General features: G+C 31.7%; 1 protein-coding gene across 1 annotated transcript; it reads right to left on the bottom strand.

The window, feature by feature from the left end:
* Positions 1-941: 941 nt before the first annotated feature.
* On the bottom strand, positions 942-1,877 carry LOC125838321 (uncharacterized). Its single transcript, XM_049517384.1, has one exon. The coding sequence runs from the start codon at positions 1,875-1,877 to the stop codon at positions 942-944; it is 936 nt and encodes a 311-aa protein (XP_049373341.1).
* Between the last annotated feature and the right edge of the window lie 20,083 nt (positions 1,878-21,960).

Here is a 21,960-nt window from a genome sequence, read left to right as displayed (position 1 = left end):
AAGGATTCTCCAAAGTTGAGGTATGTAGGTTTGATTGTGGAAACCTTCCTTTCCACAAGTCCAACCATTTATCCTCTATTTCTACTTCAAGTTTATGGGTTCTTATGGTTATTTATGAACTCTTGAAGTATGGAATTACTACTACACACCCTATTATGGTCTATTTTGCATATTATCATGAAATTGAATTATTATGTGATGTTTATGGTTTTCATGCTTCCATGATCAAATTATGAAGGTTGATATATATATATATATATATGTATGTTGTTGGTGGGCTGATTTATATGGATTTTGGAATTGGTTGGACTTAGTACTCTTGAAATACATGATTTTATTTACATGAACAGTAGCCCACCATGTGTTTGATAAAATGCCCATTTATAGAATTCTTAGGAAATGGAAGGTTCAATGTACGTCCTATGAGTCAGATGATTATATAATTACTGAAATGATGATGAAATGGACACATGTATATGATTTTCTCTATAACAATTTTCTTGAAAATGTCCAAATGTTTGATATGCATTTCAAGAGTCTTTGAGTAAACCAAAATATCATCAATATAAACAATGATGAAATCCAAATATGGGTTGAAAATATCATTCATAATTTTCTAAAATTCAGAATGAGCGTTTTTCAAACCAAATGGAATAACATTCCATTCGTATTGTCCAAATGGAACATTAAAAGTTGTTCTATAAGAATGTTCTTTAAATATTTGAATCTATCAATATCCTGATTTTAAATCAAATTTTGAAAATATATTGGCGTCATATATTGATAATAAATCTTTTTTATTTGGAATAGGGTACCTAATCCACTTCAAATATTTGTTCAAAGGTTTATAATTTATAACCAACCTGGGACACCTCGTTCCTTTTCAGTAGCATTGTTAACATAAAATGCAGTACAAGACCAATGTGATTTTGAAGGTTTTATCAAGCCCTTTTGTATTCAATTTCTTTTTTACATAATTCAACTAATTCGGAATTCATCAGACAAGGACGGGATTTAGTAGAAATTTCATCCTCAGAGAAATTGTCTTCATTAGGAAGAGTGACAATATGCTTTTTTTTATTACAGAAAGCACTAGGATGATCCGCACAAATATCAATTTGTTCAGAAATCAATTTAATTTTTTCTTGTACTTTGGTGGATTTCAAAGTATCACATAAGCAAGTATCACCATTGCAAGTATTGCAAACATTCATATTATCGCGCTGATTATTATCAGATGATTCAGGTAACTCAATTTCTTCTTCTGAACCTGAATAAGAATAATAATCGGACTCAGAACCAGAAGTATATAAAAAACTATAAACCTTATCATGAACTTCTTCATCAAGCTCTAAGGCTTTCAGCTTTTCAAGCTTGCAATTGGGTGCTATATGCCCAAAATTTCCACACTTATAACATTTAATCTTGGCGAGTTCCCTCTTAGACCTATTCTTGGTAAGTCTATTAGACTTACGATAAGCTTTTATCTCGTCCCGTTCTTCCTTAGATCTATGTCTATGTTTAGACCTTCTTTTCCTATAAGGTTTGTCGGGATTGGAGCCTCTAGAATCTCTATGTTTGGTTTTCTTGCTATCAGCCGAAATACCGGGTAAACCAAATTGGATGCAAAAGTCTCCTAGCTGAGATCTTTCCCTAAGCTTATCTATTTTAAGCTTTCTAGGTAACTTTAATTCATTGCACAAATTTTTCCCTTCCTGAGTGCAAACGCCTATCAGTCGACCATAAGTATAATCCTGGTAGAGAATTTCACCATGCTCATTTCTAAGCAATGTTTTAACCCTTATTGCAAATAATGGGGGAAGGCCATCTATGAACTTTGCTTTCCAATGCTCATATTTGTTTTCGGGTAGCTCCATCATCCTACTCATATAGGTTTCCTTATACCACCTGAATTCTCCTAAGGTTCTACATCGTAGACCGTTTAACAGGGTACGAACATATAGGTTTCTTTATACCACCTGAATTCTCCCAAGGTTCTACATCGTAGACCGTTTAACAGGGTAAATCTACCATTAAAATGTTCTAAAATGGTTAAGACTAAGGTATAAACAACGTCTTCTCTATCCATACCTAAGTTATCAACACCATCACTACTAGAAGTAGCATTAATCACAACAACCTTTTGCTCAAGGGTCATATGGTTATCCCACCAACTTCGAAGTTGGCCCGTAAAATCTGCAATTATCATTTTACAAATATTTCTATCTGTGTTTTTAACATTTTTACAGATAGTTGCATACATAAGCATTCTATGAACAAGAATAGTAACTTGTCTATCAGTTAGACCATCGAGGTTCCATTCATAAATCTCAGAACCGCTATAAGAGGTATTAGTCTGATTCTAGTCTCGTTCCTCTATAAGCACATCTTGAGGAGTGGGTTTGGAATAGTAATAAGTTTGCATGCTAGGCTTATGAGCAAACTTAGTATTACCACTATTCTTTTTGGGATAACCCTGAAGTTTATTAAATTCTAAAGAAACATGATTTTTAAAATCAAATGTATTTTCCATTTCATCTGCAAAACTTTCAGACAAGTCCATAGGCTTTGCACTAAATTCAAAAAACTTTTTATGAGATCCTGATTTCGTTTGTATCAAAACCTAGGAACTTTCATGGTACATATGAGATTGATGTAAAGTATACGACATAGATATGTTCTTTGTCTTCATGGATCTTGGAGAAACGAGTACTAGATTGGAAGAGGTAGATATAGCTCAAAACCTTGATTTGTTAAACAAATGGACTATTCCAAAAAATAATATTAAAACCATTTATGATTATGGTTGGTTTGATAAAATCTCTAATAAGCAATTGATTAAAACGACTAAACAATCTTTAGCGTTGAATTCGTCAAAACAGACTATTCGTTTGTTGAATAAACGAGATATTGACTTATATAAGCTTCAGTATAATTTCTTGCATATTGGTATGATTCAAATTGCTTTTAATCCTTTCACCCTTAAAGGGTTACCTGAGACATTTTTAGCTGCTTTACGTGATGCTAGAAATTTAAATTTTAGACAATCTTTGATGGGTTCGATTGAATCTACCGTGGCTTATGGTCTAGTCTACTTTAATACTCAACCTAATTTACAGTTATCTTTAACTGATGCTAATATTCTTGATGCTTTAACTTTAAATGTTAAAATGCATGGTTATAATTATGCACCTGAATCTGAATTAATTTGCTTATCTTATATAATCTATTTCAAATTACTTTCTACGTTAAACCCAAGATGTAAGTTATATGATACATCTGCTAAAACTATTTTAGTAGAAACTAATTTTTCTAGATCTAAGGTCACTACTAGGCGACCTATAAAATGGAAAGAAATTAATTTTCCAACTACTTGGACTTTGGAGTCAGTTATTCCTCCAAAATAGATGGCGGATGCAATCACTAATTCTGAGTATTCTCATATCACTCAAAATTCTGACGGAAGGATTTGTATGCAGTTTAATGATATCCCTTTTAGTAGACCTTCATTTTCGTCTGCTAGAGGATTGCCTGCTATGCATCATATTTCCCCCATTGATCTGCATATGGCCCGGCTCGTAACCGTGTTGCCTCTTTGCATACTCTCTCATCGGTTATATCTGCAGATCAAAATGATAGATTTGTTAATAAAATAAAAATTAATCCTTGTCTTAATATTGTTCATGCATATGATATTGCTTCTGATATTTTTTATAAGGATATTCCTTCTCAGTCCAAAATGGATTTTGATCTTAATAATACTTGATGATGAATGTACATCAAATAGATTTTAGCCCAGGTTCTTTGGCACTAAAGTATATTCAGAATGAATTTTTAAGTGATAAATGTAATCAGTTTAAAACTTGGTTTTTTGACACTTATAGTGCCGATGATTTAAATAATATTTCTCAAGAGTTTTATGAAACTTGTGCTTTACATAATCAAATTATATATTTTGTACCTTGGTTTATAACCACTATTTACTTTTATTCATCAACATTCTTGAACGATCTTATAAAGATGGAACTGTTAATATTATCAAGGTTGTTTACCCGCCTCAATCATCATTTATTTTACCTAATAATACTGATATAACTTTTACCGCCTTTCAAAAAATTGTTGAAGAGGATGTTGCGGCAGTCAGCATCAACGAAATTAATAATTTGATTTCTCAAAATAATTATTTGGGACTTTATGTTAAAGTTTTGGGTGAACATATTGGTTCTCTTGATAAGAAATTGGATGAATTAACTGCTTTGGTAATTCAAATTTAAAATGATGTAAAGACTTTTAATAAAGCTTCTACCTCAAAAACTAATGCGGAAGCACAGACTATGGCTACTCCTGTGCAGAGGCCTCCTGAGATTTCAGAATTTAAATTCAAATCAATTTATGATTTTGAAGATCTAATTGATAAAAAGTTTTCTGAATTTAGTGCAAAACCTATGGACTTGTCTGAAAGGTTTGCAGATGAAATGGAAAATACCTTTGATTTTAAAATCATGTTTCTTTAGAATTTAATAAACTTCAGGGTTATCCCAAAAAGAATAGTGGTAATACTAAGTTTGCCATAAGCCTAGCATGCAAACTTATTACTATTCCAGACCCACTCCTCAAGATGTGCTTATAGAGGAACGAGACTAGAATCAGACTAATACCTCTTATAGCGGTTCTGAGATTTATGAATGGAACCTCGATGGTCTGACTGATAGACAAGTTACTATTCTTGTTCATAGAATACTTATGTATGCAGCTATCTGTAAAAATGTTAAAAACACAGATAGAAATATTTGTAAAATGATAATTGCAGGTTTTACTGGCCAACTTCGAGGTTGGTGGGATAATTATATGACCTTTGAGCAAAAGGCTGCTGTGATTAATGTTACTGCTAGTAGTGATGATGTTGATAACTTAGGTATGGATAGAGAAAACGTTGTTTATACCTTAGTCTTAACCATTTTAAAACATTTTAATGGTAGATTTACCAATCAATTTGAGACTGTTCGTTCCCTGTTAAACGATCTACGATGTAGAACCTACTTTGTATGAGTAGGGTGATGGAGCTACCCGAAAACAAATATGAGCATTGGAAAGCAAAGTTCATAGATGGTCTTCCCTCATTATTTGTAATAAGGGTTAAAAGATTGCTTAGAAATGAGCATGGTGAAATTCCCTTCTAGGATTATACTTATGGTCGACTGATAGGTGTTTGCACTCAAGAAGGGATAAATTTGTGCAATGAATTAAAGTTATCTAGACAAGTTAAGATAGATAAGCTTAGGGAAAGATCTCAGCTAGGAGACTTTTGCACCCAGTTTGGTTTATCTGGTACTTCGATTGATAGCAAGAAAACCAAATATAGAGATTCTAGAGGCTCCAATCCCGACAAACCTTATAGGAAAAGAAGGTCTAAACATAGACATAGATCTAAGGAAGAACGGGACGAGATAAAAGCTTATCGTAAGTCTAATAGATTTACCAAGAATAGATCTAAGCGGGAACTCGCCAAGATTAAATGTTATAAGTGTGGAAATTTTGGGCATATAGCACCCAATTGCAAGCTTGAAAAGCTGAAAGCCTTAGAGCTTGATGAAAAAGTTCATGATAAGGTTTATAGTTTTTTATATACTTCTGGTTCTGAGTCCGATTATGATTCTGATTCAAGTTCAGAAGAAGAAATTGAGTTGCCTGAATCATCTGATAATAATCAGCGTGATAATATTGATGCTTGCGATACTTGCAATGGTGATACTTGGTTATGTGAAAATGATGAGTTATTTTATAAACTGTAATCTCAATTTGAAGATTTGAATCTAAACACTACTACTTCTGATAATGTGATAAAACTTCTAAAAGAAGTTACTGATAATAACCTTCGTGAAAAAAATATTCAATTAGCTGTTAATAATAATGCTAGTTCTTCAAAAAACTCTGAAAACAAAAGAATGATTTTGCAAATGAATATTCTGCTCCTTACTTTTTGTCTGAAATTAACAACAGACTTCATAAACAAACTATTTCCACGAGAGATTCATCTTTTGATGACTTAAAAGATGAAATTGAAAACTTGAAAAAAGAGATTAAATCTATTAAACAGAATCAAATGATATGTGATCATAGTTCGAAACTGTTAATAACAAAGGGAAAAATATTGTTGAAGATAATACTCTTGCAAACCTTTTAATCTTGATCCTAGACAAGGTGTGTTTTTAAGAATGATGCAAATTGTTATTGCTCATAAATGATATGTTAAATGCACCATATTGATTGATAATCAATTTTCCATAGCTAATGTTGCTATGATTGATAGTGGAGCCGATGTTAGCTGTATCCAATAAGGTCTTATACCTACTAAGTATTTTGAAAAAACTACTTATATGGTTAAATCTGCTTCGGGACATGCTTTAGATATAAAGTATAAATTGCCTAATACGCGCATTTGCCAAAACAAAGTTTGCATTCCACATTTCTTTTTCTTGGTTAAAAATCAGTTATACCCTCCAATTATACTTGGAACACCTTTTATAAATGCTATTTATCCATTTACTAGTATAATTGTTAAAGGATTTTCTGCAACTTATGAAAACCAGAATATTAGTTATACTTTTATCACTGACCATATTTCTCGTGATATTAATGCTTTAATTAATATGAAGCAAAAACATGTTGATTCTCTACAACTTGAATTGTTTAGTATGAATATATTTGATACTTTGAAATCCACCAAAATACAAGAAAAAATTAAATTGATTTCTGAATAAATTGCCATTGATATTTGTGTTGATCATCCTATTGCTTTTTGGAATCAGAAAAAACATATTGTCACTCTTCCATATAATGACAATTTCTCCGAGGATGATATTCCTACTAAATTCCGTCCTTGTCAGATGAATTCTGAATTAGTTGAATTCTGCAAAAAAGAAATTGATAATTTGTTACAAAAGGGCTTGATAAAACCATCAAAATCACCTTGGTCTTGTACTGCATTTTATGTTAACAATGCTGCTGAAAAGGAACGAGGCATCCCCATGTTGGTTATAAATTACAAACCTTTGAACAAATATTTGAAGTGGATTAGGTATCCTATTCCAAATAAAAAAGATTTATTATCAAGATTATATGATGCCAATATATTTTCAAAATTTGATTTAAAATCAAGATATTGGCAGCTTCAAATATTTAAAGAACATTCTTATAGAACAGCTTTTAATGTTCCATTTGGACAATACGAATGAAATGTTATGCCATTTGGTTTGAAAAACACTCCTTCTGAATTTCAGAAAATTATGAATGATATTTTCAACCCATATTTGAATTTCATCATTGTTCATATTGATGATATATTGGTTTACTCAAAGACTCTTGAAATGCATATCAAACATTTGGACATTTTCAAGAAAATTTTTATACACAATGGTTTGGTGATTTCTAAACCAAAGATGAGTTTATTTCAAACTAATATAAGATTTTTAGGACATCTTATTTGTCAGGGGAAGATTACCCCAATTCAACGATCGATTGAGTTTGCTTCAAAGTTCCTTGATATTATTACAGATCGAACTCAATTGCAACAATTTTTGGGAAGTCTGAATTATATATCCCCCTTTTATAAAAAATTATCTCATGATTTGGCCCCCTTATATGATAGGCTAAAAAATCACCATAACTCACCATGGACTGATAGTCACACCAATTTGGTAAAGAATATTAAACTTCGTGTTCAATCTTTGCCTTGTCTAACCCTTGCTAACCCAGCATGGCAGAAGATTATTGAGACAGATGCGTCTAACATTGGTTATGGTGGAATATTGAAACAAATCAATCCCCATGACAAAAATGAATATTTAATTCGATTTCATTCCAAAAAATGGAGCGATGCTCAGAAGAAATATGCTACGATGCCTTATGAAATGCTGACCATCGTCAAATGCGTATTAAATTTTCAAGATGATTTATATAATCAAAAGTTTTTAATAAAAACCGATGCACAATCTGTGAAATATATGTTTGATAAAGATTTTAAACATGATGCATCAAAATTAATTTTTGCTAGATGGCAGGCCTTTTGATTTTGAAATCCATTATAAAAAGGGGAGTGATAACTGTCTTTCAAATTTCTTATCTAGAGAATACCTATCTTCACAATGAGTTTTATGTCTCCTTTCTTTACTGATAAAACTTTAGTTACTATCTTAAAGGTGGTTCCTCTCAACCGAGACATACAAGAAATTATCCTGTGGAAAATCATAGATCATATGGTGATAGACATCTTCTCTATTCATAATATCGAAGAGATAATCAATTTTGAAGATTATTATCGTAATTACTATGATTCATATTATGAGGTATTCGAATAAAATGAAATGTTTTGTTTGTAAGATGGACCCTCCTTGGGTAACCAAAGTCAGAGGAAAATGCAGTTATACCAGAGGAAGGGGAAGATCATCCCCGGGATCATCAAGATTGTCATACGGATCCTCCTCATCTAGCTCCCCAATTATACAAAGAGGAGGGATGAGCTTGGTGAATTTAAAAACCTCTCAAAAGGAGGCTTCTTCTATACATCTGAAAGATATTCCAGAAAATAATCCATTATACGCACAATTATAGGCGTATCTATCTCAAAAGCAAAGTGATACCTTTGCATCCATAGCAAAAGAAGATGTTGATGATATTAAATCATATGAAAAAATATCCAAAAAAGAAATGATATTTCTTTTGAAAATTCTGATATTCAGCGAAAAGAAGAACCCTAGAAGATATTCCAGCGATATTTGGTAAACCGATTATATTTTCCGGGCGAGTCATATAAGACCCGATCTTATTATGAGAAAATTCTAATAAACACCGATAGTGCTAAATTTCAGCATTTTTCAAGTTATAACACTAGTGAGAATGTTATAACTTCTCTAAAATGATAATCAAACAGATTATAGCTGTTGAAGATTGGGGTATCTCCACGATGAAGGAAAGGCAGATCAGCCTGAATAAAGTCTCTATGAGTTTTACATACTGGGATTATATTTGTGCTTTTGATAAAGTCCTCATCTACAATAATGAGAGACATAAGCACACATGGTGATAGCATCCAAGGAAGCTCTACTCCATTGAAGGACAAGGATGAAGCTTTAGAAACTCCAAGAAGGCCCATAACAAGATCTCAAACCAAGGAGTTCAATGATAAGCTCAATGGGCTTCAATCACTGATCCAAAGGTGTCTTATTGGGGAAGAAGAGCTCAAGCCCAAGGGAGAGGAATTGTCCAACTGCTACAATTATTTGGTGGCCCAAATTCAAGCCCAAGATGAGGAATTTTAAGGGCCATTTTCGTGCAAATAAGGTCAAGAAGAGTCCAAGAATCAGCCACAACAAGAGTTGCTTTTTGCCCAAGTTTTGAGAGAAGACTAGTCAAACTTTTCAAGATTGTCAAGATTCTTTTCCTAGTTGGGATTTACCTTATTTATTTATTTATTTATATATAGGTTATTAATATTTTCCTTAGTCTATTTATGGTCTCCTAAGTACCATTTAATGCTTTCCTAGAAGTACTAAATTTGTTCCTAGTTAGGTTACTTTATTTCCTTTCTAGAGTAGGATTCCTTGTAATTGTCTTTCTAGGGTCCTTGGACGTTTTTTTCCCCTTCTCCTATATATAGGAGTCCTTTTCATTCATTAAAGACAATTTACATTGATATTAATAATATTTGAGAGAGTTCTTTGAACCTTTGTGACTTGTTCTTTCAGAATTTATCTTTAAACCTTTACTATTCATAGTTTAAGGTATAAAGTAACTTCTTCTTGTGATATCTTTGGTTTCTTTTTGGTATTCTTTAGAAGGTGATTAGTTTCTACATACTAATTATTGTCTTTAGTTACTCATAAAGCGGTCAAGATCCGAATCTATCGTTTTGATTCGTTTTTTCAAGTAAAGGCGTTAGATTTCTTCCATAAATCTATACGTTGTTACTTGGATCTTTTCAAGGCCTTAGAACATCTAATCCTTGGAAATTCGTGGATCTTTCCTTCAAATTTCCCATATCTTTAGTTAGTTTTTTTTGTTTCTTTTCTTTGTGCTTCCGTATTCTAATAGTCAATTCTGTATTTGTGATCTCCCTTAACCTTGCTGTTATCAAGTGGTATCAGAGCGGTTCTATCAAGATTCCGTTCTTGATAAATCTTGGGATTTCTTCTTAGAGCAAAAAAAAAAAAAAAAAAAAAAAACACTGTAGCGTGAACAGTAGCGTCGTGAAAAAATAATAATTACAATAGCGTGAACAGTAGCGTGAACAGAAAAAAAAAGTTATAACTTGCTCTCTAAGAAATCTAATTACTTGTCCTCCAAGAAATTTGATTACTTGATACCCAAGAAAGTTTATTACTTGCTATTCAAGAAATTTTATTACTTGCTCTCCAAGTTTTGCATTAATTTGTTTCCAAGAAAGAAGGTTGCAAGAAGTGGGGATTCTAGACCTTTAAGAATAAGAGGAATTTTTTTTTCTTGTTCTTATAATTCTAAAATAAGTTCCTTTTTATTCGTGTTTTGTTTCAACTAAATCCTACTTGTTCTAGGACTAGTTCTTTACTTTCTTTTTGTACCCCAAGATTCCATACTTTATTACTACGAACTTGATACACGTTTTGGTTTAATTATAAATCTACAAAGTATTCTCGTTCAAAGGTTATTTTGAGTGGAAAAAGGCAAGTGTGGGTGAGTTTAAAAGAGGGTAAAAGCCATATTAAAAGTGTGATACTTAATCATTTATTCTTTTTTTTTAGATGTCTAATTCAGGTGGTGATGAGAAAAGGGCTCGTTTAGAAGCCGAGGTCAAAGGAAGGAACGACTTCACCCTTCAAGCTATGCACCAACAATTTGAGAGATGGACCCTTCAATTTCAAGAGATGAGGGATATGATTATCGAGCAGAATGACACCATAACTGCAATTAGGAGGGAGAATAATGTTGTACCCCCAAATAATGTTAGACCCCAAGTTAGAAGGAATGTACCCCATATCTCTTTTGTAAATCCTGAATATGATAATGATGATTTTGATGTTGAATTTAATCTAGAAAGAAGAGATAGGAGGGGACAAAGAGGTAGAGTAGAAGATGATAATATAAATAGTATAAAGATGAAGATGCCATCTTTCAAGGGGACAAGGGATCCAGACTTGTACCTTGATTGGGAGAGACGAGTTGAAGCCATCTTTGATTGTCATAACAACTCTGAGGGTAAGAAAGTTAAACTTGCTGTTGTTGAGTTTTCTGATTATGCTGCTTCTTGGTGGAAAAAGCTTGCTAGGGACAGATTGCAAGAGGAGTTACCACCTATTGCTACGTGGGCAGAGATGAAGAGGGTAATGAGGAAGCGATTTATTCCATCATACTTCCAAAGAGATCTACAATCTCGCCTTCAACGCTTGAAGCAAGGCTCCATGTCGGTGGATGAGTACTTCAAAAGCATGGATATGGCTATGATCCAAGCTAACTGCATGGAGGAAGAAGAGGCTACAATAGCTAGATTTTTAAATGGTTTAAATACAGAAATAGCTAATGTAGTAGAGATACAACAATATGTAACTTTAGATGAGTTAGTTGATTTGTCTGTAAAAGTTGAAAAACAAATTGAGAAAAAGCAGCAAAATAACTCATGGAGAAGTCGACCAAACACTATCTCTAAGAATCCATGGTCAACTCAAGAGGGGAAAGCTCCTTCCAAACCTCAAGATGATAGAGGTAAAGGTAAAGTGGAGGAGGGAGGTAAAACCTTTAATCCTAAATCTTCTAAACCTTCAAGTTCTATTCAATGTCACAAATGTCATGGAAGGGGGCATATGATGCATGAATGTCCAAGTGGAAGAAACATCCTACTTAGAGAGAATGGAGAATATGAGAGTGAAAAAAGTGAGGGGGAAGAAGAAGAGGGAGAAGGTGTAAGTGAGGAAGATGATTTGGAATTGCCTAATGATGGTATAATTGGGGTGGTTAGGAGAATTATGACTATCAATTTGGGTAGTGTTGATGAAGGGCAGAGAGAAAATTTGTTTCATACTAGGTGTGGGATAAAAGGGAAGACTTATTCTATGATTATTGATGGGGGAAGTTGTGCAAATGTGGTGAGTTTATACTTGGTGGATAAACTAGGAATTGCATGCATGAAGCGCTCTACCCCATATAGGCTCCAATGGTTGAATGATTGTGGGGAAGTAAAAGTAAACAAACAATGCATGATTTCATTCAATGTTGGTAGGTATGAAGATGAGATTCTTTGTGATGTAGTTCCAATGCAAGCATGTCATGTTTTACTTGGCCGACCTTGGCAATATGATAGGGATACTACTCATCATGGGAGAAAGAATAGGTATAGTCTTCTGCATAATGGTAAGAAGTATACTCTTGCACCATTATCTCCTTCTCAAGTGTTTGAAGATAAAAAACGATTGAGGGAAACAATGGGAAAACAAAAGGGAGAGGTAAAAAGTGAGCTTAAGGGAAAAGAAAAAGGCCAAGAGATAGAAAAAAAGAGAGATGGCCGAGAGAAAGAGAGAGAGGGAAGCGATCTAAGTAAAGAGGTAAAAGAGGGTGTGAGTAAAAAAATAAAATGTTTTGGTGAGAGGAAAGAGGCAAAGGAAAAGAAAAATGAGAGCCTTTATATAAAAGCCAAAGAGTGTTTGAATGCTAGGAGAGAGGGACTGCCCATAATACTACTTACTTACAAAGAAGTATTGATTAATTTTGAACAACTAACTCCTTCTTTGCCAAATAGTGTTTCTTATCTTTTGCAGAATTTTGAAGATGTTTTTCCTGATGACACTCCAAAGGGATTGCCACCTTTGAGAGGGATTGAGCACCAAATAGACTTTGTGTCTGGGTCTCAACTTCCTAATAGGCCTGCCTATAGGAGCAATCCTGAAGAGACCAAAGAATTACAAAGGCAATTTGAAGAATTGCTTGAAAAGGGATTTGTTCGAGAGAGTATGAGCCCATGCTCTGTTCCAGTTCTATTGGTCCCCAAAAAGGATGGAACATGGAGGATGTGTGTAGATTGTCGAGCCATCAACAAGATAACGGTAAAGTATCGCCATCCTATCCCTCGTCTTGATGACATGTTGGACCAACTGTATGGTTCCAAAATCTTTTCTAAAATTGATCTAAAGAGTGGTTACCATCAGATTCGTATGAATCCTGGAGATGAATGGAAAACTGCTTTTAAGACCAAATATGGACTTTATGAGTGGTTAGTTATGCCCTTTGGCTTGACTAATGCACCAAGCACTTTTATGAGACTAATGAATCATGTTTTTAAAGATTTCCATGGAAAATTTATTGTGGTGTATTTTGATGACATCTTGATCTTTTCTCAAAATCTGGATGAACACCTAGAGCACTTAAAACAAGTTTTTGAAGTTCTTAGAAATCAGCGCTTATTTGCTAATCTCAAAAAGTGTACTTTCTGTGTGGATCGTGTGGTTTTCTTAGGTTTTGTGGTCAGTTCTAAGGGAGTTGAAGTAGATGATGAGAAAATCAAGGCAATAACAGAATGGCCTAAACCTAAAAGTGTAACTGAAGTTAGGAGCTTTCATGGACTTGCTAGTTTTTATAGGAGGTTTGTGCGAGACTTTAGCACCATCGCTGCTCCTTTAACTGAAGTTATTAAAAAGATAAGGTTTTTACATGGGGAAAGGAACAAGATGATGCATTTAACTTGCTGAAGGATAAATTGTGTTCTGCTCCTCTTTTGCAATTGCCTGATTTTTCTAAGTCTTTTGAAGTTGAGTGTGATGCCTCTGGTAAGGGCATAGGTGCAGTTTTGATGCAAGACTCCAAGCCAATTGCCTACTTTAGTGAAAAGCTAAGTGGAGCAACATTGAACTACTCAACTTATGATAAAGAGTTATATGCCTTGGTGAGGGCGTTAGCTACATGGCAGCACTACTTGTGGCCTCGAGAATTTGTGGTCAAGACTGATCATGAGTCATTAAAATACTTGAAGAGCCAAGGTAAACTTAGTCGTAGGCATGCTAAATGGGTAGAGTTTATTGAAACTTTTCCTTATGTAATTGCTTACAAACAAGGAAAGGAGAATATAACAAGATCTCAAACCAAGGAGTTCAATGATAAGCTCAATGGGCTTCAATCACTGATCCAAAGGTGTCTTATTGGGGAAGAAGAGCTCAAGCCCAAGGGAGAGGAATTGTCCAAATGCTACAATTATTTGGTGGCCCAAATTCAAGCCCAAGATGAGGAATTTTAAGGGCCATTTTCGTGCAAATAAGGTCAAGAAGAGTCCAAGAATCAGCCACAACAAGAGTTGCTTTCTGCCCAAGTTTTGAGAGAAGACTAGTCAAACTTTTCAAGATTGTCAAGATTCTTTTCCTAGTTGGGATTTACCTTATTTATTTATTTATTTATATATAGGTTATTAATATTTTCCTTAGTCTATTTATGGTCTCCTAAGTACCATTTAATGCTTTCCTAGAAGTACTAAATTTGTTCCTAGTTAGGTTACTTTATTTCCTTTCTAGAGTAGGATTCTTTGTAATTGTCTTTCTAGGGTCCTTGGACGTTTTTTTCCCCTTCTCCTATATATAGGAGTCCTTTTCATTCATTAAAGACAATTTACATTGATATTAATAATATTTGAGAGAGTTCTTTGAACCTTTGTGACTTGTTCTTTCAGAATTTATCTTTAAACCTTTACTATTCATAGTTTAAGGTATAAAGTAACTTCTTCTTGTGATATCTTTGGTTTCTTTTTGGTATTCTTTAGAAGGTGATTAGTTTCTACATACTAATTATTGTCTTTAGTTACTCATAAAGCGGTCAAGATCCGAATCTATCGTTTTGATTCGTTTTCTCAAGTAAAGGCGTTAGATTTCTTCCATAAATCTATACGTTGTTACTTGGATCTTTTCAAGGCCTTAGAACATCTAATCCTTGGAAATTCGTGGATCTTTCCTTCGAATTTCCCATATCTTTAGTTAGTTTTTTTTGTTTCTTTTCTTTGTGCTTCCGTATTCTAATATTCAATTCTCTATTTGTGATCTCCCTTAACCTTGCTGTTATCACATGGTTTATAAAAAATTGTGCGAATATATTCGCAGAACCAATCCCTAATTGGTTTTTAAACTGGTGGTCGTACCACAATCCAACGATTAAAATTCTACCAGATCCATTTCTTAAGTTATACAAAGAATGGGTTAAAGTTTCACCCGATCTTAACGCTTAATATCACACAGATCATATCTCTTACATCAAAAAAATTGAACAAATATATTTCTTCATTGAATTTTTGATTTCTTGGATTCATAAATGGACTCCACAAGTGGGTTTTACCGAGGAGCAAATTCCTTGTTTATATAGAACTTTTTATAATAATTTCTGAGACAAATTAATGAAAAGAGATCCCAAAACCAAGTCTTTATATGGACAAGAACTGTTGGATCTAATTGAAAAAAGGGTCCAAGAATATTGCATCACCCCTCAGAAGGGAGTAATTCAAGATAGCTCGGTAAGGCATATTGCCCGCAAAATTTTCATCCAAGACGGAAATAAAGAAGAGATGATTAATGATTATCTCGAAGAAGTAAGAAGGAATCTACTCCTCAACATAACTCAATATGAGAAATCAGACACGTCCATGAGGAGTGAAACTAGTGAGGACATCGCCCCCGAAGATATTCAAGAGGCTCAACCATGTGAGTCAAACAAACTTATCTCAGAAGATACTCTGCAAAAGGTGGAAGATTTCCTCTGCGAATTGAAGAAACAAGACAAGATGTAGCTTATCACTACAGCAAAAGCCACTATCAACAGTAAATACACTGTTGATCAACAATAGATAAACTGTTACTGTACATAGGGATTCATTTATAAGGGACCCACATTTACTGTTCATTTATTGTTCGTAGATTCGTTTTTCTTCTATAAATAAGTTTAGTTTTTAGATAGAGAGGCAGGTTCGAAATAACTCTCTCTCTCTCTCTCTTAGTTTCTCTTTTGTAATTTGTAAGTTCACCGGATACTTACCAGAGTTGTCAATAAAGTGTATAGTTCTCATAGGCATTGGTGTTGGCCACGACTAGAAGGTACTTTAATTCTTCCTTTCTTTTATCTTCTTCTCTTTCTCTGATCTAGAGCCGTGACTATGTCCGGCTAAAATATTCATATCTATGTCGGATATCTAACTTCACTTTTAAATCTACCATGAAAGATCTAGACTTTAACTAAATATAAATAAATTTTCATATGGTTTCTTGACTTGGTTCTGAGATGGTGGTACAGTCAGACTTGATGCAATACGTTATTGGCTTTGTCTTAGTTACTCCGTCTAGCCAACCGCGGTCCAAAGCCCGTTAATGAGTTGAAAAAGGGCGCTCTAAACCCGATTAGAACTACTAGACACATGGGCTCAATAACAATACGTATTTGAATCTTGACAGACCCTTTGCCCAGGTAAAAGGACTAGATCCCTCCATATAGTCATAAAACTATATAAAAATTTGTATATATTTCGATTCAGATTTATTCCTTGAATTCGGATGCTAACAAGCTAGATTGAAGATGACCGTGCGGACTACCGCCCGTCTTCTGAGATCCTAGTTTCGTTATATTATTATTATTATTATTAAATATTGTATAATATAATATAATATAACATAATATAAAATATACTAAATTGAGTGTTTTAACAAGAAGAAGAATAAAAAACATAGAAAATTCATACTTGAAAAAATGTGAGGAAACCCCTTTATTTATAGTCAACAAAGGTAGTATAAAAATGTATTTTTTGTGTCTTATCAGAAAAGTCACAGCCTTACAAAAAAAAGCCACAACTCTTCTTAGAAAATGTCACAACTCATTGAAAAAGTCACAACTCGTTGAAAAATTTAGAATCCTTCTAAAAAGTTACTACTTTAGAAAAGGTCACAACTCACAACTCATCAAAAAGTCATAACCCTTTGAAAAAGTCACGACCCTTCAATATGAAATGGTGTTTGCTTTTAATATAATGTAAAATTATATAAATATAATATAATATAATATAAAATTTAGAAGATATACTAAATTGGCTATTTTAAGAAGAATAAGAACAATCTTTCAGAAAAATCACAAATCTTTGAAAAAGTCATTTATTTATAATCAACAAAGAGTAGTATGAAAAGGTATGTGAAAATGTGTCTGCTTTTCATATAATACAATATAAATAAATATAAGATAAAATATAGAAGATATACTAAATTGGTGTTTTATGAAGAAGAATAGAAAACTTAGAAAATTCTATATATACATATGTACATATGCATATATACAATTGTCATTTGATTTTTATTTATTTGTTATTGTGTATCTATATGATGGTTGTTGTTCTTATTTCCAATCTATTTTCCTTAACTTACTTGGAGTAAAATTCTCCAGTAGAGATTGTGTATCTCCAATTTTAATAAAGGAGGAGATTTATTTTTATTCTATCAAATTAGATGCTTAATTACCCTCATAAATAAATTGAACATAATTCTGCTCACTATAACAATAACAATACATATAGGTGAGATTTGCAGAGGGTAAAGTTTACACAAACCTTACCCAAAGTTATGTTTATTACATAACATATGAATTTAAATAGGGCTGCAGACAGAGCTGAACACAGAAAAAAGTAATTGTCTGAGATAACTTCACTCATTTTACCTGCAAAAAATTGTTAAATATAAAGCTCCTCTTTCACTTTTGGAAATTAGAAGATCACATATAAATATTTGTTCATAGCTTAGTGTAGTTGCTCTCCTCACACAAGGTATATTTTTTTCTCAATTATAACTTATTTAGGAATAACACATAGTTATTATTGTAATCTCGCCTTCATTTATTTGTACAGAGATTGTGAGGAATTCATGAATTTAAGTTTACTGAACCTCACCACTTTTTCAGGTACATAATTGGAACCTACTCTAATTGAAATATCATCCCGCGTTTCTGGTGCACATGAAAAACCAAGTTTTGCTTATGGATGAAGTTGTGGATTGTTCCTATGTTCCTTTAAAAGTTCCTGCAATCTTTTCTACTGTGTTTTCTTCCTTTCTAGACTTACTATAACTTTGTCTATTCTACTAAGTGCTTTGTCTGCTTTAATGATTATTATAGAAGCATTTTGTATTATGACTATTATCAAAAAACTAATTTTGGTCTTTTACTATTTTTTTAAAAATAAGTAACTTACTTAGGACTTCCACTTATCATTCAAAATTTGTTGTCGTTCTGCTTTTCTTAGAGCTGAAGGAGAAATAGAAAAGGTGAAGGATCTCGACTTCTCAATTGTGCTTTGTAAAGGTATGCTCTCAGGTGGTAATATAATTATATCGGGTAGCTTCTAGGATTCGGTTCCTATATAGGTATTAAATGATTATTATGAAAGCATTTTCTCCATGTTTGTTCTACTTATATTTATATTTCTCTTCTTTTATAATAAGTGTGAGCTTGTGAAAATTTCCAGACAGGTTGGATGAAAGATACATCTTTTAGAGCTTGTGGAAATTTTTGGATGTTCGAAAGTGTCTTACTTATACGCCCCCAACCAGGTTGAATGAAAGATGGATCTCTCAGAGCTTGAGGAAAATATCATCATCTCTAGAGATTTGAAAGTTGAAATTTGTTTTGGAATTATTACAAACAACTCTTCATTTGGAGGACATTTCATATTCATTTGAATATTTATGTAAACTTTGTTCCTCAATCAAAGTAAATATTGTGAAGTGTTAATATGTTGTTAACATGATACTTATGCTTTCTCTTTTAGTATTTTCATATTGAATAATCTTGTGAAGTACTCATAATCTATATATATATATATAAAGGAGGAACATAGAGAAGGTGATGTGGCACCTCTCTATGACCTCCATTCATATTTATTATTTTTATTTTTATTTTTGATATTTTTTCTTATTTCTTTCAATTATTTTTTCTTGAAAAATCATCTTCTTAACTTATACCTCTAAATTAGTATTAATAATATTCATAACTCCCAAACTTTTCATATTTATAACCTCTCAAGTCTTTCATATTCATAACCTCTAATTATTTAATGTGGAAGGTTATATTAACACTATAAAATCACACTAAAATTGTGTGTTATTTTGTAGTCATCTTTGGTTAGTGAATTAGTGGCAAACATGTTACAATATTTGTAAGCTTTGAGGTGCATTATCTTTTCCAAATATGATTTCATATATTACTTTTAATTAGCAAGTAGGGCTAATATCTCAAAGCATATTTTTGTTTCTTCTAGATAAATTATTTTGTTTTGTTATCTTTGAGATTCATTTTAGGACTAATTATCTATTTGTTATTATTTTTCTTGACTCTTGTATATAGGATGAAATGAAATCATCCACAGATGGAGATTAATGGATTTTGAGCTATATATATTGATTATTCTTTATTTTTTTTAGGTGCTTAAGAAGTAATGTTTCTATTATATTATTTCCTTTTGAATTATTTATGTTTTGTCAAAAATGATTATATGTGTAGGAGGATTTATGATTAAATGCAATTTTCTCCTTATTCTTTATCTTTTTCTTCTTTTGCTAGATAATTTTTTAACTTATTTAGTCATATTTTGCAGATTATAGGAGATATATCTATAATGAAAATGGTTAGACATTCTTGCATAATTTGATTTTACTAGGTAAAATAATTTGATATGTCTAATATAATTACAACTCTTTCTTTGTTGAAATCATACATTTAATATTATTTGTTTGTGTTTGTGAAGGTATAAATCCTGAGTTTTTTTTTAAAAAAATATTTAATTTATTCTCTTTAGACCTCTATGTAATTCTTAGATAATTTGATTATATTATAATGATAACACTCTTCAAAAAAAATTGTTTGTTCAGGTAAATTCATCTCCCACTTTTTTGTTGATAATATTAGTTTATTGTGTTTGTGGGGTATAATATTTTAAAACATAGAAGCAGGAAATGAGTAAATGAATATCGATATGCTACTTAAAGAAATGCGTGCATATACTTCCATAGTCCGGTGGAGCAATTTTTATTAACAAAAATGATAAAACATGAGAATGTAAAGTTAATTTATAATTTTGAAAATACAGTTTGTTTTATTAAAAATAAATTATTTATTAATGTGTAAAATTGCAATCTTTAAATTTTTCATTTTTGTTGTTTTATGAGAGATTTCAAGTTGTTTATTAATAAGTCAAGTTGCAGTATTTATATTTTTCATATTTGTTGTTTTCTAGGAGTTCTCAAGTTATTTTAAAATTGTGATTAATTTATAATTTTAAAAATATAGTTGGTTTCCTTACTTTCTATTTACTTATAATAAAATATTTGTCTCAATAACTCTAATTTGATTGTCTTTTCATTTTCTAATGTTCTTTAGTAGTGTAATAATATACAAATATTACTCCTATTATGTTACAAACAAGTCCAAAGCCACATTCTTAATCCTCTTAATTATTGTGACTCTTTATTCTTAGGAATTTATTATATTGAATGTAATAATTATTTAAAATGTGAAATATACTTTTTAATATTTTTGTGTTTAAGCCAAGCAAAATTAAAAGAAATAGGAATTTGTATGTGTCATTTTTTTGATTTTTTTTTTGCGTAGTTAATTCTCTCTTTTGTTCTCTTTTATGTTTATTTTTAAATTTTACATTTTTTTGTTTTCCCAATATAAGTTGTCCCAAAAATAATTGGATATCTAAACCTAACTAAAATAATTATATATTAACATATGGAATCTAACTAATTAAGATTGTTATTTTTCATCATTTAAATATGTAAAAAAAATTATTTAAAATTTAATTATTAAAAAGTTATTAATCAAATATTAAATTAATCTAATATTGTACAATAAAAATAAATTAAAACATGTGATGATTGGGTGATGACGACGACAAGTAATAGTAATTGTGGATAATAATTAAAAATAGTGTAGGCTAACGATATAGTCATGAATAATAACTATTAATGGCAATCTGAGTTACACATTGGCAAAAAATTATACTAAGAATATAATTAAAAAGATTACAAAGAAGCAGAAAAGAACGACCAGATTTCAAGTTTACATAAATATATATAAATTATACTAAAAAAGATCCCAAATTAAAAAGAAAAAAATGATCACATCTCAAGTTTACATTTCAGTAGTTCTAATATTACTTTCTCTTTTTCTCTATGAAATTTATTTTTAATGTTTAACTTTCCGAAGTTCACATATATTGATTTCTTAATGAATTTCATATTTAACTTAATATTTTTCATAGCTTCTCTTCTATGAAATTATGTGATTAATAAAAAAATTCTTTTATTAAAGTAATTATTGATATTAGTATGTAACTTTATTTTAATTCTTTTCATAACCGCGCGAAGCGCGGTCAAGTACACTAGTAAAAAGAATAATAACAGTTATAGGCCCGTGGCTTGCACGGGCACCGCATATCTAGTGTGTATATGCATAGTATAAGATGCTAGAAGCACACAACTAGTCATCAATATGTGCTCCAGCTGTGTGATTCTCCTCAAATTTGGCTGCTTTGCCTTCTGGTTACAGCAACCCTTTCCAATTGAAAGGTCGCAGGTTCGAACCCGGGCCACAACTCTTTTTATTCCTGAATTTTTAGTTCAGCCAATTTACTCATTTATTGCTTTTTGGCGGGGCCCAATTTAATCCTCTCTTTTTTTTTTAATGTGTTCTCATTAATTAAAATGTATGTTTCATCATTTATCTTATTTAGTGTTAATTAAAAAAGAATATTTCGTATTACATAAATTTCATATTTTAGTTATTCCATCTTCTCTGTAACATAAAAGAAATTTAATTTTTAAATGTCATCGAAAATATTTTGTTTTATACCGTTAATTATTAATGTTATGATGATGATGATTATGATGATGATGATGATTATTATTATTATTATTATTATTATTATTATTATTA

Source organism: Solanum verrucosum, unplaced genomic scaffold (genome assembly GCF_900185275.1).
Source record: "Solanum verrucosum unplaced genomic scaffold, falcon-dt-bn FXZP01000110.1, whole genome shotgun sequence".
Taxonomy (NCBI): domain Eukaryota; kingdom Viridiplantae; phylum Streptophyta; class Magnoliopsida; order Solanales; family Solanaceae; genus Solanum; species Solanum verrucosum.
Note: the sequence above shows the minus strand (reverse complement) of the source record. Positions and strands in the feature narration are given on the sequence as shown.